At 37.8% G+C, this 14,322-nt stretch overlaps 2 protein-coding genes across 3 annotated transcripts; one reads left to right on the forward strand and one right to left on the reverse strand.

Annotated features, from left to right (window-relative positions):
* Nucleotides 1-1,800: 1,800 nt before the first annotated feature.
* LOC149593864 (uncharacterized) lies at nt 1,801-7,426 on the forward strand. 2 transcript variants are annotated; one of them, XM_089861632.1, is made up of 5 exons: nt 1,801-1,814; nt 1,884-1,924; nt 5,432-5,672; nt 5,766-5,861; nt 5,945-7,426. In XM_089861632.1, exons 4-5 carry the CDS (start codon nt 5,777-5,779, stop codon nt 7,333-7,335), a joined length of 1,476 nt encoding a protein of 491 aa, XP_089717758.1. In that variant the 5' UTR covers nt 1,801-1,814; nt 1,884-1,924; nt 5,432-5,672; nt 5,766-5,776; the 3' UTR covers nt 7,336-7,426. The 2 variants fall into 2 exon arrangements, with proteins under 2 accessions (XP_089717758.1, XP_089717757.1); XM_089861631.1 differs by lacking the exon at nt 1,801-1,814 and having other exon boundaries at nt 1,819-1,924.
* On the reverse strand, nt 7,361-13,901 carry LOC149593865 (uncharacterized). Its single transcript, XM_089861644.1, has 4 exons — nt 13,702-13,901; nt 13,570-13,619; nt 8,215-8,891; nt 7,361-8,140 (listed from the first exon to the last, which is right to left on the reverse strand). The coding sequence occupies exons 1-4, from the start codon at nt 13,899-13,901 to the stop codon at nt 7,454-7,456; spliced, it is 1,614 nt and encodes a 537-aa protein (XP_089717770.1). The 3' UTR covers nt 7,361-7,453.
* Nucleotides 13,902-14,322: the final 421 nt, after the last annotated feature.

Consider the following 14,322-nt stretch of genomic DNA (forward strand, 5'->3'; position numbering starts at 1 on the left):
CGAAAAGAGGAAAATGTATGCTAAATTAGAAATGGCAGTGGCACATTATAGTGTCTCTGGTCACTGCATTTCGCGTGTACTGATTTGGGCAGTAATTTCTCAAGTTTATGTGGCTCTGTTCGCAACTTTATAGTGCTTGCGAGCTACTTAGATCGTTATTGGATGCTGTACAATCTTAGCACATTGGAAACTACACGGAGTAATGCAAAATTAATTTGTATGTTTACAAAAAATATTTTAAACGCGAACATATTTTAAAACGGAATCTTGACCAATATAGCACATGTCCATGTATTATCCAAGTCAAACTGGGGGACATCTGCGTTCAGAAGAAAAACCATGCACGGGAAACACTCAATGAGAGAAAAACTGTAGAAAGGAGACAAATTTTGACCGGTCCCATTTTGGGATTTTGAGGGATGAAAGGACGTTTCAACATGGAGTGTTGCTCTAATGTTAAAGAAACAGAAAGGGAAAAAAGGGAGGGTGGCAATTTTTATCTCTTTCGCTCATTTCTAGCAAACGAGCACGCGCGAGTGGCGTCGTTTACTACACTGCCTTTTGTAGCCACATAGTTTGATGTACACTTGTACAGTACATCTAACGATGGGGGTATTAGTTTGGTTTGGTCTGAAGGTGCTGAAAATGAAGTAGTATCGTTCGTCTTTTGAAAGGGAGAGCGGAAGTGGGATTGGTGATTCTCAAAGGGACAGAACTATGATTTGTCTATAACAGTACGATGCACATATTAATGAACGCACTTAGGGTGAAAAGGGATAAAATTTGTTAAGGTGATATTTTTCATTCATTGTCGATTTTAATGATTTATTTAAAATATTAATCAACAAAAAGTAATATCTGTAGGTCTTTTATGAATACACAAATTTATCATATTGCCTTACCTAAAACGAGAAATTTCACTCTCTCTTTAAAATTTCTCATACTTTAAGCCATGACTTTTCTTAGAATCCGAACTTTCTATACAATAAAAAGTTCGGGGTTTACACAAAGAAAGATCTCAAGTTTGGTTTTATACCGAATTCTTTCTCTTTCAAACGCTTCTGGGCATAAGTCCAGGTTATAAATTTATAAGATACGATGTGTATGCATCGGCATAAGTCTATGTTGTAAACTCATCGAGGGGATAAAACTATCAAATTTAGAAGATGCGATAAGTATGTGTCGGCATAAGTTTATGTTGTAAAGTTATTTGAGCGTTATGTGTGATGATTTTAGCATTGCTGTAACACATCGAGGGGATAATCACTACAACTAAACTTTCTCTTCCAAAAGGTTCTGGTCACACTATTATAATTGTAAGAGAAGTACATAAATTAAAACAGTTAAAGGTAGCGCTTCGAGGGGCTAATCAAATCTTCTGTACCCCTGTTAAGTACGGTACGATGTGATAACATGGGACTGCTTTTTAATTAGAAGTTTTAGAGAACAATAGGTGGGTTTCCAAATTATGCAGAGAAGCGAAGTGATAGGGGTAAAACGACCAAGAAGATAAAACTGTAGTGATTATCAGTATCGAGATGGCACCACCATGCACTTTTTGAAAAAGTCGGTTAAGTGCGTCAAATCATTACTTTAAAATGGCGGCCCCGAGAACGAAAGCGTAAAAAATAGCGCTGTCTAAATAGTAGTAAAATTACTTTAGAATACTCGTTTAGAAGCAATTTAAGTTCGAATAAGAATAGGTAGGTCTCATTTAAATTGTTAATATTTACATTCATTATAATATTAACGTAAATTTGAATTATTTAGAGTTTTTCTAAGCCTTGGCTTAACATTTACTACAAGCCTACCAGGTAGTAGAACTGTAGAAGCATTAAGCCATTAACCAACTTAAAGAATGCCTTCCTGCTGTAATGTTTTAGGTTGCTCGCAAAATGGCCCTAAAGATAAGAACGGAAATAAAGTATGTTTACTCTTAATCCCTGTTATTAAGTGTCTATTTTGGCCTGTTTTTGGGGCGGAAATAGTCCATGGGCTATTTGGGCCTGTTTTTCGGGCGTAATTAGCCGGCCCCTAAGCGGCCTACTATTTTGGCCCGAAAAACAGGCTTAAATAGTGTAGGAGGACGACGGAGCTATTTAGGCCTGTTTTTCAGGCTAGGCCTAAATAGCTCCCTGGTACTCACAGGCTATTTAAGCCTGTTTTTCGGGCGGCGAAATTACCAGTCCAAAACAGACACGGCCGCGCGGACCTTCCTATTTACGCGTGTTTTTCCGGCGTCAAAATTATCAGGCCAAAATAGTAAATGAACTAACGGCTAGCTATTTTCGCCTGTTTTTTTAGCTTAAAATTCCCTCAGGCCAAAATAGACACGGCCGCGCGGATCTTACTATTTACGCCTGTTTTTCCGGCGTCAAAATTATCAGGCCAAAATAGTAAATGAACTAACGGCTAGCTATTTTCGCCTGTTTTTTGAGCTTAAAATTCCCTCAGGCCAAAATAGACACGGCCGCGCGGATCTTACTATTTACGCCTGTTTTTCAGGCGTCAAAATTATCAGGCCAAAATAGTAAATGAACTAACGGCCAGCTATTTTCGCCTGTTTTTTGTGATGCAAATTCCGTCAGGCCAAAATAGACACGGCCGCGCCCGGCCGGGGGGCGGGGCGGGGGGCGCCGGCCTAGATTTTTCCATCAAGATGCATTCACACGATAATATTTAGTTCGTAGTTTTTATTAAATCCGTGTTTTTGAAAGAGAAAGATTGAGTATCAAGGTGCGTTCACACGGTATTATTTGCTACATAGTTTTAATTTTTAATAAAACTGAGTGTGTATAGTTGATCAATTTAAGATTATTTCAACGGGGCATAAATATTTTAATCTACAAATGATCTATATAAATGTGTTTGTTTGTATACTTTTTCTGTAAGAACTTACTCATACGCAGATTCCGAGTGGAAAATTGATTCCCTCCCTGGTGGGAAAAAGCTACGAAAAGACATAAGTTATAAATAAAATTCTAATACCACAATAAAACTTTAATGAACTAAAATATATTTGTTAAGATGAGCATAAGATCAGTTTTCTTTGGAAAGATGTATTGTTTTATTCAGAATTAGGAAAACCTTAGTATTATAATAATTATTTGTGAATATTTCGGAGTGTGAAGCTCAACGAGCATGAACTAAGTGTCATTACGAGAGCCTATATCTTTTGCGAAGTAATAGACGCCGCTCAACTTATTTTAAAGGCACAGTTCAAAAATGTAACAGCAGGACTGAACTCTTTGTTTAGAATTAGTACAGACATCGGGAAGCAAGACATACCTTTTATTCAAAACAATGTAGAGAATGAAGGTTTTTTTGTTCAAATCTACAATGTCAGAAGCCATTTGTTTTGCGCAGCCGGATTTTACGGGGAAGAAGAAGCTAACATTTCAATATACGATTCCCTCACTTATCAATCTTTGGCGCACAGAATTCAAAGGTTACCACAGTTGGTATCGCTTTTGAGTGGACAGTTCAAGAATACGAACGTGGAAAAATTGAACTTGAAATTTGTTAAGGTGACCGAACAGGTCGAAGTAGAGTGCGGCGCTCATGCCATTGCAAATGCTTTGAACGCCTGTTTAAATATAGAGCCAGGAACCATAGAATACCATAAGGCCGATGACGCGATGAGAAAGCATTTGCACAGTTGTATGGAAAAAAATTATTTAACTCCGTTTAGTGTTCGTTTACACGATCCCATCTCTTCAAAGGTGTTATAGAAAGTTCACACAAACTCGTGTACTGCGTTTGCAGGAAAGAGTATACAGGAGCTCGCATGATACAGTGTGATAAGTGCTCGGAGTGGTTTCACGAAACGTGTGTCAAAACCTCCAAAAGACGACCCAAAAAGGGATCCAAATGGTTTTGTGAATTTAGATGTGAACCCGTCACAATTGATATCTAATTCACAAAAATCTGAACGAAACAATAATATCCTCTATCGCTCATACCACAAGTCTATTATGTAGACATATGTTCATACCTTGTAAAATAACCCACAGTTAATGTCAAATTGGCTTTTTTTTTACCTTTTTACTACTTTCCGAAGAAAACTGATCTTATGCTCATCTTAACAAATATATTTTAGTTCATTAAAGTTTTATTGTGGTATTAGAATTTTATTTATAACTTATGTCTTTTCGTAGCTTTTTCCCACCAGGGAGGGAATCAATTTTCCACTCGGAATCTGCGTATGAGTAAGTTCTTACAGAAAAATATACAAACAAACACATTTATATAGATCATTTGTAGATTAAAATATTTATGCCCCGTTGAAATAATCTTAAATTGATCAACTATACACACTCAGTTTTATTAAAAATTAAAACTATGTAGCAAATAATACCGTGTGAACGCACCTTGATACTCAATCTTTCTCTTTCAAAAACACGGATTTAATAAAAACTACGAACTAAATATTATCGTGTGAATGCATCTTGATGGAAAAATCTAGGCCGGCGCCCCCCGCCCCCCCGGCCGGGCGCGGCCGTGTCTATTTTGGCCTGACGGAATTTGCATCACAAAAAACAGGCGAAAATAGCTGGCCGTTAGTTCATTTACTATTTTGGCCTGATAATTTTGACGCCTGAAAAACAGGCGTAAATAGTAAGATCCGCGCGGCCGTGTCTATTTTGGCCTGAGGGAATTTTAAGCTCAAAAAACAGGCGAAAATAGCCAGCCGTTAGTTCATTTACTATTTTGGCCTGATAATTTTGACGCCGGAAAAACAGGCGTAAATAGTAAGATCCGCGCGGCCGTGTCTATTTTGGCCTGACGGAATTTGCATCACAAAAAACAGGCGAAAATAGCTGGCCGTTAGTTCATTTACTATTTTGGCCTGATAATTTTGACGCCTGAAAAACAGGCGTAAATAGTAAGATCCGCGCGGCCGTGTCTATTTTGGCCTGAGGGAATTTTAAGCTCAAAAAACAGGCGAAAATAGCCAGCCGTTAGTTCATTTACTATTTTGGCCTGATAATTTTGACGCCGGAAAAACAGGCGTAAATAGTAAGATCCGCGCGGCCGTGTCTATTTTGGCCTGAGGGAATTTTAAGCTAAAAAAACAGGCGAAAATAGCTAGCCGTTAGTTCATTTACTATTTTGGCCTGATAATTTTGTAGCCGGAAAAACAGGCGTAAATAGGAACGTCCGCGCGGCCGTGTCTGTTTTGGCCTGGTAATTTCGCCGCCCGAAAAACAGGCTTAAATAGCCTGTGAGTACCAGGGAGCTATTTAGGCCTAGCCTGAAAAACAGGCCTAAATAGCTCCGTCGTCCTCCTACACTATTTAAGCCTGTTTTTCGGGCCAAAATAGTAGGCCGCTTAGGGGCCGGCTAATTACGCCCGAAAAACAGGCCCAAATAGCCCATGGACTATTTCCGCCCCAAAAACAGGCCAAAATAGACACTTAATGTATCCTAGGTTACTTATCATAAAGCTCCGAAAAGTGGAGATCTAAGAGACAAGTGGATTAGAGCAATAAGGCGAAGAGATTACTTTTATACAAAAACTAAATGGGTTGTAGTGTGTTCAAAACACTTCAAAAAATCTGATTTTCTTCCAACATTGTCTTATGGAGTAAGAAACACGCTGAAGAAAGGAATTCTGCCATCTATTTTTTACTGGAATATCAAAACGGGCCCAACAGTGAATGCGACCATAAGTAAGTAATATGAAAGTATAACCAGTAGTATGATAAGAAATTTAAATTAATTATAAGAAATTAAATATACTTTTGGGTTATTTCCTCTAACAGTAAATGAGAACATGGATCTAAATATTTCAACTATTGCTAGCTCCTCTGACTCTGAAAAGGTTACGGAAATAGTTGACAGTGATGCAACGAATGAAAGTATTAGAAATTTTCAAATTATACATAGATTAGATATTTAGGATTCTCAAAATTTTATATATTTGTTATTTTGTCTTCTCAAGATGAAATTGATTCAAATGTTAATGTGGATTCAGAATTTATGGCTCTAAAAATTGAAAACTCTTCTCTAAAACTAGAATTAAAAGCTGTCAAGGCTGAACTTTTGCTTAAAGAAAAACACATTAAAGACCAGTTAGAGAAGTTTCAAACGTTACAAGCAACGAATGTGGAACTCCGTGTTAAAACAACGGTACTCGGCATTAAGCTAAGGAGAAGTCAAAAATCGTATGAGGAGTGTCAGGCTACAGTGCAGCAGCTAAAGAATAAAATAAAAGCTATTCAGTTTAATCAAAAAATGATGTGGAAAACATCTTTTTCTCTTCAGAAATTTGAAGATAATGATGAAGATATATATTTTTACACTGGATTACCAAATTATGATAGATTAATGTGTCTCTACGAATCTTTTGAACCCGGACTAATGGGAGAAAACATTAATTTCAACCGATCAGTTTCCGAATCTCTCAGCCCAGCTGGTCGACCGCAGATACTATCACCAAAGGAGCAATTTTTTATGGTTATGGTCAGGCTTAGGTTAGGACTTTTTACGAAGGATTTAGCACACCGTTTCGGAGTGTCAAAAACTACAGTGAGCAGGATATGCACAACTTGGATAAATCACATGTACCTACAATTGGGAGAGCTGAAAATATGGACAAGCAGGGAGAAAATTGATAAAACTATGCCCAAGGAATTTAAAGACTTATACCCCAGTACCAGAGTCATAATTGATGCAACGGAAATAAAATGTGAAACACCATCTTCATTAGTCCTACAATCAAGTACTTTCTCAAATTACAAATCGGCTAATACGTGGAAAGGGTTAATTGGCATTAATCCATTGGGTGCAGTAACCTTTGTATCCACTCTTTTCTCGGGGTGCATTTCAGACATCGAGCTTACGCGCCGATCAGGCTTTACAAGCTTGACATTTTCTGCAAATGATAGTGTGATGGCTGATAAAGGATTCAAAATTGAAGCTTTATTGAAAGAGAAAGATGTTAGACTAAATATTCCAGTCTTTCTTAAAGACAAAAAACAGTTTACGAAAGAAGAAATTGAACAAAATGAAAAAATCGCTCGTCTCCGTATTCACATTGAACGAAGAATACAAAGAATAAAAGGGTACCACATATTTGATCGGCCAATTCCATTAAGCCTAGCCCCAGTCCTTAATCAGTTGTGGAGCGCAGTGGCGCTAATAACAAACTTTCAACGTCCTATTAAAAACGACAAAGAACATTCCGATGATTACAATCTTGAAATTGAGCCTTGCGTTAACTTGGATGCTATTTTAGAAACCTCTGATGAACATAAAATGGGTGTGAAGATGAAGATGACATCGATTCGGAGCAAGAAGTTGGATTATCTAAAAGTGCAGAATGGTGTGTAGTTTCGGACATTCAAGAAACTGGAACAAATGATTTAAAAAAAACTATCAGAAAGAAATAATTTCGATATTTGTAAACGAGATCTTTATTCTTGAGGTGTTTTTATCACAGTATGTTATCTTAACCTAACTGAGGTAACATGGAATTAAAATAGAAATAATCCAATTCTTTGAGGCTTAACTGCCATTTTTGTTTGTTAAACCTAATCCTAAATATAATTAATCCCTTTGGAAAATAGTTAACAAAGTCACACCACTGAAACCCTGTCAAGGCCATTTGCCCAAGCGTTTGTTGATAATAAAGGTGGGACTCTTCTAGATGAAGTTCCCCATCTTCATAGCTCATACAAAATCCATTGCTGTGTAAAGCTTCCGACGGTGAAAGGTCTCTTTTTGAGAATGGGCATTTAACTTCAATAAGGCCATATGGTGGATTTTCTTGAGGGTCATAGACTATTCCGTCTGGAGATGTACCGAGCCAGGGTCTTTTCAAGTCCACTACCAAACCACATTGGTAAACTGAAACGCTGTGACCATGTAGAGCCATTTGCTCCTTATATTTCAACAGGGCAACAGATTCGAAACTTTTGCCGTACTTTATAGCTGGTACGTTGTCTAGATTTTTAACCTGGATAAGGTTTCTCACCCCCACTTCCGTCCAAGATTTCCGACGCTGCAAAACAGTGCCAAACTTTGAAGAGGTTAACCTGAGACTTCGGGCTTCTTTCCAAACATCAGGGTTGTTTTTTGTTTGAGCTCTAGAGTAGTGTTCTAGTTGCCGGGCACCAAAAAGTGATAAATCAATTTTCTATTGGAAAAAAATGCAATTTATAAAAGATAAATTTAAATTGATATCTAAATAATTACTAGTTAATTACTAACATTGAGCGTCACTTCCTGAATAAATTCCAATGGGAAAAAGTTACCAGTAGCTTCCCACTCTTCCACTACCCGACTAAGGCTAAAACAAGGAATGTCTGGTCTGTTCTGATCATCTACCATAAAGATCATGCTGTATGGTAAGCGATTTATATTCGTTACGATTTGGAAGCCACTTTGTTTCAAAGACAATTGATAGCTTAATAAGCTTCCACTCGGAACTTCACCAAGCTTCGTCTGAATTACATCACTAGAGTCTGGCAACTCTAAGGAATTTGCAAATACATCATCCCCAGATTCCATTAGCAAGGTCATTAAATTTTTGGTGTTTTTAGCTACATCCTCTGTAGTCCTGGGTTTCTTCCTGGTTTGAAACATCTTTACGGGAATTGCTTTCGTGCTACCATTTTTTTTCGGAGACTGGAAGTTTATGTCAATAATCGAGAAAGGGGTGATTTTCTTCCCTCTTGCCCTGTGCCATTTTTGAGGTAAATCTGTGCAGGTTATTTCGTCACCATTCTCGTTAATTTTACCGCTACTTATATGTTGAATAAGTCGAAGAAGTCCAAGCGAGTGGTGACAAAAACCACTAACACCATTGGGGCATTCGCAGTTGTTATCTAAAATTATTTGTTTTGGTAATTCCAGAGCTGCCGTAACAAAATATGGTTCGTGAGATTTATTAAAGCGGTAGGATTTTACTTTACCTACCTAACCCAACCAACACTTGATTCTGACTAATTAGGCCACGGGGAGTTCGAAAAAAATAGTGAAAAAATTCTAAACCCGCCGCAAGTTGGTGAAAAAAATTTTTGAAAATTTGAAAATTGCAAGTACTTACCGCCATTAAGACCGCTACGCGCCTAAACGCATTCTGCCCTCGATCTTGAAAAACTACCCGGGGGGGTAATAATAAGGACTCGCGACGGAAATCAAGGAGCACATACTGCGGAAATATAGCTATGAAATTTTAAACACCCACTGAAACATTTAGAATTCTCATACCAGGATAGAAAAATATTTGAAGCGAGCTCCAATTTTAAAAATAAACAACGATATTTTGCTAAATTGCGTAGATTATTTCGGAAGTAAATAAAGATAAACAATAATATTTTGGAAAAGGTGTAACATTATTTGGGAAGTAAATAAAGATAAACAATAATATTTTGGAAAAGGTGTAACATTATTTGGGAAGTAAATGAAGATAAACCACAATATTTTGGAAAAGGCGTAACATTATTTGGGAAATAAATGAAGATAAACCACAATATTTTGGAAAAGGCATAATATTTTTTGGGAAATAAATGAAGGCATAGAATGATATTTTGGAAAAGACGTAACATTATTTGGGAAGTAAATGAAGATAAACCGCAATATTTTGGAAAAGGCGTAATATTATTTGGGAAGTAAATGAAGATAAACAATAATATTTTGGAAAAGGCGTAACATTATTTGGGAAGTAAATGAAGATAAACAATAATATTTTGGAAAAGGCGTAACATTATTTGGGAAGTAAATGAAGGTAAAGCACAATATTTTGGAAAAGGCATAATATTGTTTGTTAAGTAAATGAAGATAATTAGCAATATTTTTGAAAAGGCGGCCAATTATTGGGAAGCAAATGGTGGTGATCAACAATATTTTAAAAAGGCTTCAATATGTTGGAAGAAAGTGTATGTTAAAAATTATACACTACTAACTGCAAAACTGTTTATACCGATGGCTATGCAGTAAAGTGTGGCACTTAGCGTTACCCGAGAAACACCACTTGGAGGTGGCCACACGTCGTTTCTCATGAGGAGTTTTGATAAGGCAGGCCCCCTTGCCTACTGCCGCTACAATCCAACCGGGAGTTTTGATAAGGCAGGCCCCTTGCCTACTGCCGCTATAATCCAACCGGGAGTTTTGATAAGGCAGGCCCCTTGCCTACTGCCGCTATAATCCAACCGGGAGTTTTTATAAGGCAGGCCCCTTGCCTACTGCCGCTATAATCCAACCGGGGAGTTTTGATAAGGCAGGCCCCTTGCCTACTGCCAAAAACTAAGAAAACGTTGCCTTATTCGTCAGTGAATTCGGCAGTGTTTTCTTCGTTTTGGCCAGCAATTAAAAATGCTGGTTCTGTCTCGGGATCGAGAGTAGCCAGCTCTTCCTCCGAGACCCCGATTTCAATTAATTCAAGGCCTTTTTTGCCCGGTCCAGGGTAGCAAGCCTTTACGTCTTCCAAGAACCGAGCAAAATTGGTTCCAGGAGGAAGCCAGTTTCCATCCTGGTCCTTGAAAAATAGGCATCGGTACCAATAAGAAGCCATATAGCTACTTAATGACCTGTCTGTTCTGTGGGACTTAATGGCATCCTTCACGTGTCTATTTCGGTTCTCGATGTTGTTCGTATGGGCGCGAGAATCTTCCGAGTTGACAAACTCGTACTTATGAAGCACGGTAAGGTGCTCCCGAAAGCCCATTAACGTACAATTCATGTACATAGGGGCTCCGTCAGACACGATGATGGACCCAGGGGCTATATATTTTGCCATTTGCGTCCACAGAACAGCACGGGACTTATTTTTCACTTTCAAAAATAGACCATCTTTTGTATCCCGGCAATAAATTCCAAAGATACAAATGGTTTCCCCGGCTAACTCCGCCCCTCGGTTGTATTTGCGAGTATGAAGGTAGGTTTCGTCCACCTCCACAAACAGTCCTGGTCCTCCAATCTGAACTTTGTCGGCCCTATTAGAAATGACAATCTCCGTTACCTCACGACACATGGAAAAATAATCCACAACTGTTCGTGAGGAACATTCACTATGGGTTGTAGCGTCAGTGACGCTCATTTTACAAACCCAAAGGAAAACGAGGAAAAGATTGTCGGTAACCGACAAATTTTGATTATAAAACCATGTGTTTTTGGAGGGGACGAAAGCCTTCACACACTCGGAAACCAAATGATCGGGAACCTTTTTCTTCAATGCCCTTAAAGCCTTTCGCTTGTTGGCTCGAGATTGCCCAGTGGAACATCGGATTACGTATCCAAACCGACTTTGGTTGTTAAACACCCCCACAAGAAATCCATCGATAATTCCATCGTCGGATTTATTTCCGCAAGTACAAGCGATCTTTCTTTCATTGAAAGAAGTAACGCTTGGAACCAAGTCCAATGAAATCACCAGAGTTTTAGCGTCCCTTTCAGATTTGGCCCTTAACTCTTCGTTCATACATGGAAAAAATCCACCCCAATTTTTTAACGAAATACTGTGGAAAAACTGTTCCGCAGTTTCAAAATTAGGGTTTTCAAAAGTTGGATTTTCCATTTTTGAAAATAGGCCAGCCACAAAACCAAATGCTTCCCACCAAAAATGTGTTTCTTCCCACCAGAAATGTCTCTTCCCACCAAAAATATCTCTTCCCAACAAAAATATCTCTTCCCAACAAAATAATGCCACAAAATTGAGTTTTATTAAACCTCTCGCTTAGCTCGCTCAAACGCGTCTGATGAGTAATAAAGAATTGTCTTAAAAGGTCACCTGTTACTTAAAAACGGTTCGCGCATGCGCGAACCGTTGCCATGGCAAAGAAGAAGGTTGCCACGTTACCATGACAACCATTGTGCCGGCGGTGGGTTTGGATGTTTTAAATCTAGAACAAAAATTCATTTTCTCCACGTGAAGTGAAATCCTAAGCTATCCGAACCAAAAACCTAACCGAACCTGCTTCTGCCCACAATAAAAGGTAGATTTAGATCTTTTTTTTTCAAACCATTTATTGAAAAGGATTAACGGTTTGTAAAAATAAAAATTATTTGAGATAAAGTTGATAATTATGGCTTTCAAAAGCAATCGCGTTGCAGCGATGCGAAGGTTGCTAAATGGAAAGGATGTATCTGATTTTAGCAGCGTTCCTGAACATATTGTGTGTGCTTTTTTTGACGAATGCACCATAGAGAAAGAAAGGTGTTACTGGAGTGGCCGATACAATGCCTACAACACGCGTATGTTGTACCGATGTGTAGCACAGAATCCACCAGAGGCGCTACATGTTAAGGTTGGTGCGTACGACTATAGCGCCTTCTATGGTGAAAATAATTTAAAAATATTCAAAGAAACTTTGAAATATTTTAGTACAAATTTTAGTACACAGATGGCAGCACTATATTACGCACCAACCCAAACTTAGGCTGCTCATGGAGCGTCCACTCGGCCACTCCAGTAAAATGCACATACGTAAAAAGAATGCAAGTTGTAGCATTCTGCATATTGAATGGAATATCGGAATACAATTTTTGGCGAATCATTCGTTGGAAAGATTGTTCAAGGCAGGACGAACGTAAGGTTGCAGATCTTTTCATTTACATGAAAAAACCGGAAAATCAGGGTAGATATTATTCATATGATATTCATTCAGGACTTATAAAATATTTGGATGGGGCTACTAGATATTTAGGTTCTCGAATTGAGTCATCTTAATTAATTTATTATTTACCGATTTTCACGAGATTTGGTGGAATTTCAGTAAATATATACGGCAGTAGGCAAGGGGACCTGCCTAAACAAAACTCCCCATGAGAAACGACGTGTGGCCACCTCCATGTGGTGTTTCTCGGGTAACGCTAAGTGCCACATTTTAAGCAAATATTATATAATTTTCCAAATAAGTGACCGCCTTTCCAAAATATGTTGTTTATCATCCCAAATAATGTTACGCCTTTTCCAAAATATTGTGGTTTATCTTCATTTACTTCCCAAATAATGTTACGCCTTTTCCAAAATATTGTTGTTTATCTTCATTTATTTCCCAAATAATGTTACGCCTTTTCCAAAATATTGTTGTTTATCTTCATTTATTTCCCAAATAATGTTACGCCTTTTCCAAAATATTGTGGTTTATCTTCATTTACTTCCCAAATAATGTTACACCTTTTCCAAAATATTATTGTTTATCTTTATTTACTTCCGAAATAATCTACGCAATTTAGCAAAATATCGTTGTTTATTTTTAAAATTGGAGCTCGCTTCAAATATTTTTCTATCCTGGTATGAGAATTCTAAATGTTTCAGTGGGTGTTTAAAATTTCATAGCTATATTTCCGCAGTATGTGCTCCTTGATTTCCGTCGCGAGTCCTTATTATTATATTTACCCCCCCCCCCCCCGGGTAGTTTTTCAAGATCGAGGGCAGAATGCGTTTAGGCGCGTAGCGGTCTTAATGGCGGTAAGTACATGCAATTTTCAAATTTTCAAAAATTTTTTTGACCAACTTGCGGCGGGTTAAGAATTTTTTCACTATTTTTTCCGAACTCCCCGTGGCCTAATTAGTCAGAATCAAGTGTTGGTTGGGTTAGGTAGGTAAAGTAAAATCTTACCTATTAAAGCTTCTATAGCACCTAGCTTTGATATATAGAACATCATTTTTCCTAGTTAAATTTAAGAAAACAAAATTAAAAAACTATATAGACCTACAGTCTACAGTAAATCACATCTTAAGCCTTTGCTTACCTCAATGTTTGCAGTGTTGATGGTTCAACGTATTTTTCAATGAAAAATTTGTAGCTTTTTAATTTAGTCCGTTTTTGACCCGTTCGCGCTTTATAATACCGTTCAATTTCCTCCTGGGTAATTTTTGGTAAATCATTTAAACACTTTTTATATCCAATTATGGGATAAATAACCCTGACCGCGCTACTGGCGTCCGCCATCTTTATTCTTTAGAAAAAACGTCACACTGACGTCATCATCACTCGTGAACTACATCATTGCCATCTCGCGGTCGCTTTATTCACTTTATTTATCTTCCTCCCCTGAAAGTTCAGCTTTCGCGTCATGAATTTGGAAACCCACCTATTCAGGCTTACAAAAATGACGTTTCCTACCCGTTACCGTTACCACAAATATTGATGAAAGACTTAAGTATTTACACGAAAGAGAATAAACACAAAAATATGATAGGGAAAAACTGCGTTTATAGAGGTTGTCAAAATGACTGACGCGATGTAATGTAAGAATCGGGAGTTTATGGAAGGTCTATAATTGATACATTTACCTACAAGACGATGCATTTTAAATTGCGAAACCCCGCCAACCCTATGGCAAGAAAAACATAAAGAGCTAAGCCTTTTT

Source organism: Phalangium opilio, unplaced genomic scaffold (assembly GCF_054372755.1).
Source record: "Phalangium opilio isolate 3A_F unplaced genomic scaffold, DU_Popi_V2 ptg000483l_1, whole genome shotgun sequence".
NCBI classification, from domain to species: Eukaryota; Metazoa; Arthropoda; class Arachnida; order Opiliones; family Phalangiidae; genus Phalangium; species Phalangium opilio.

Coding starts and splice junctions, on each gene's coding strand:
- LOC149593864 (XM_089861631.1), top strand. CDS start 1,859: ATGCCTTCCTGCTGTAATGTTTTAGGTTGCTCGCAAAATGGCCCTAAA. Junction 1,925..5,431: donor AAGATAAGAACGGAAATAAA/GTATGTTTACTC, acceptor AATGTATCCTAG/GTTACTTATCATAAAGCTCC. Junction 5,673..5,765: donor AACAGTGAATGCGACCATAA/GTAAGTAATATG, acceptor TTCCTCTAACAG/TAAATGAGAACATGGATCTA.
- LOC149593865 (XM_089861644.1), bottom strand. CDS start 13,901: ATGGCGGACGCCAGTAGCGCGGTCAGGGTTATTTATCCCATAATTGGA. Junction 8,892..13,569: donor GTGCTATAGAAGCTTTAATA/GGTAAGATTTTA, acceptor ACCGCTTTAATA/AATCTCACGAACCATATTTT. Junction 8,141..8,214: donor TTCAGGAAGTGACGCTCAAT/GTTAGTAATTAA, acceptor TTTTTCCAATAG/AAAATTGATTTATCACTTTT.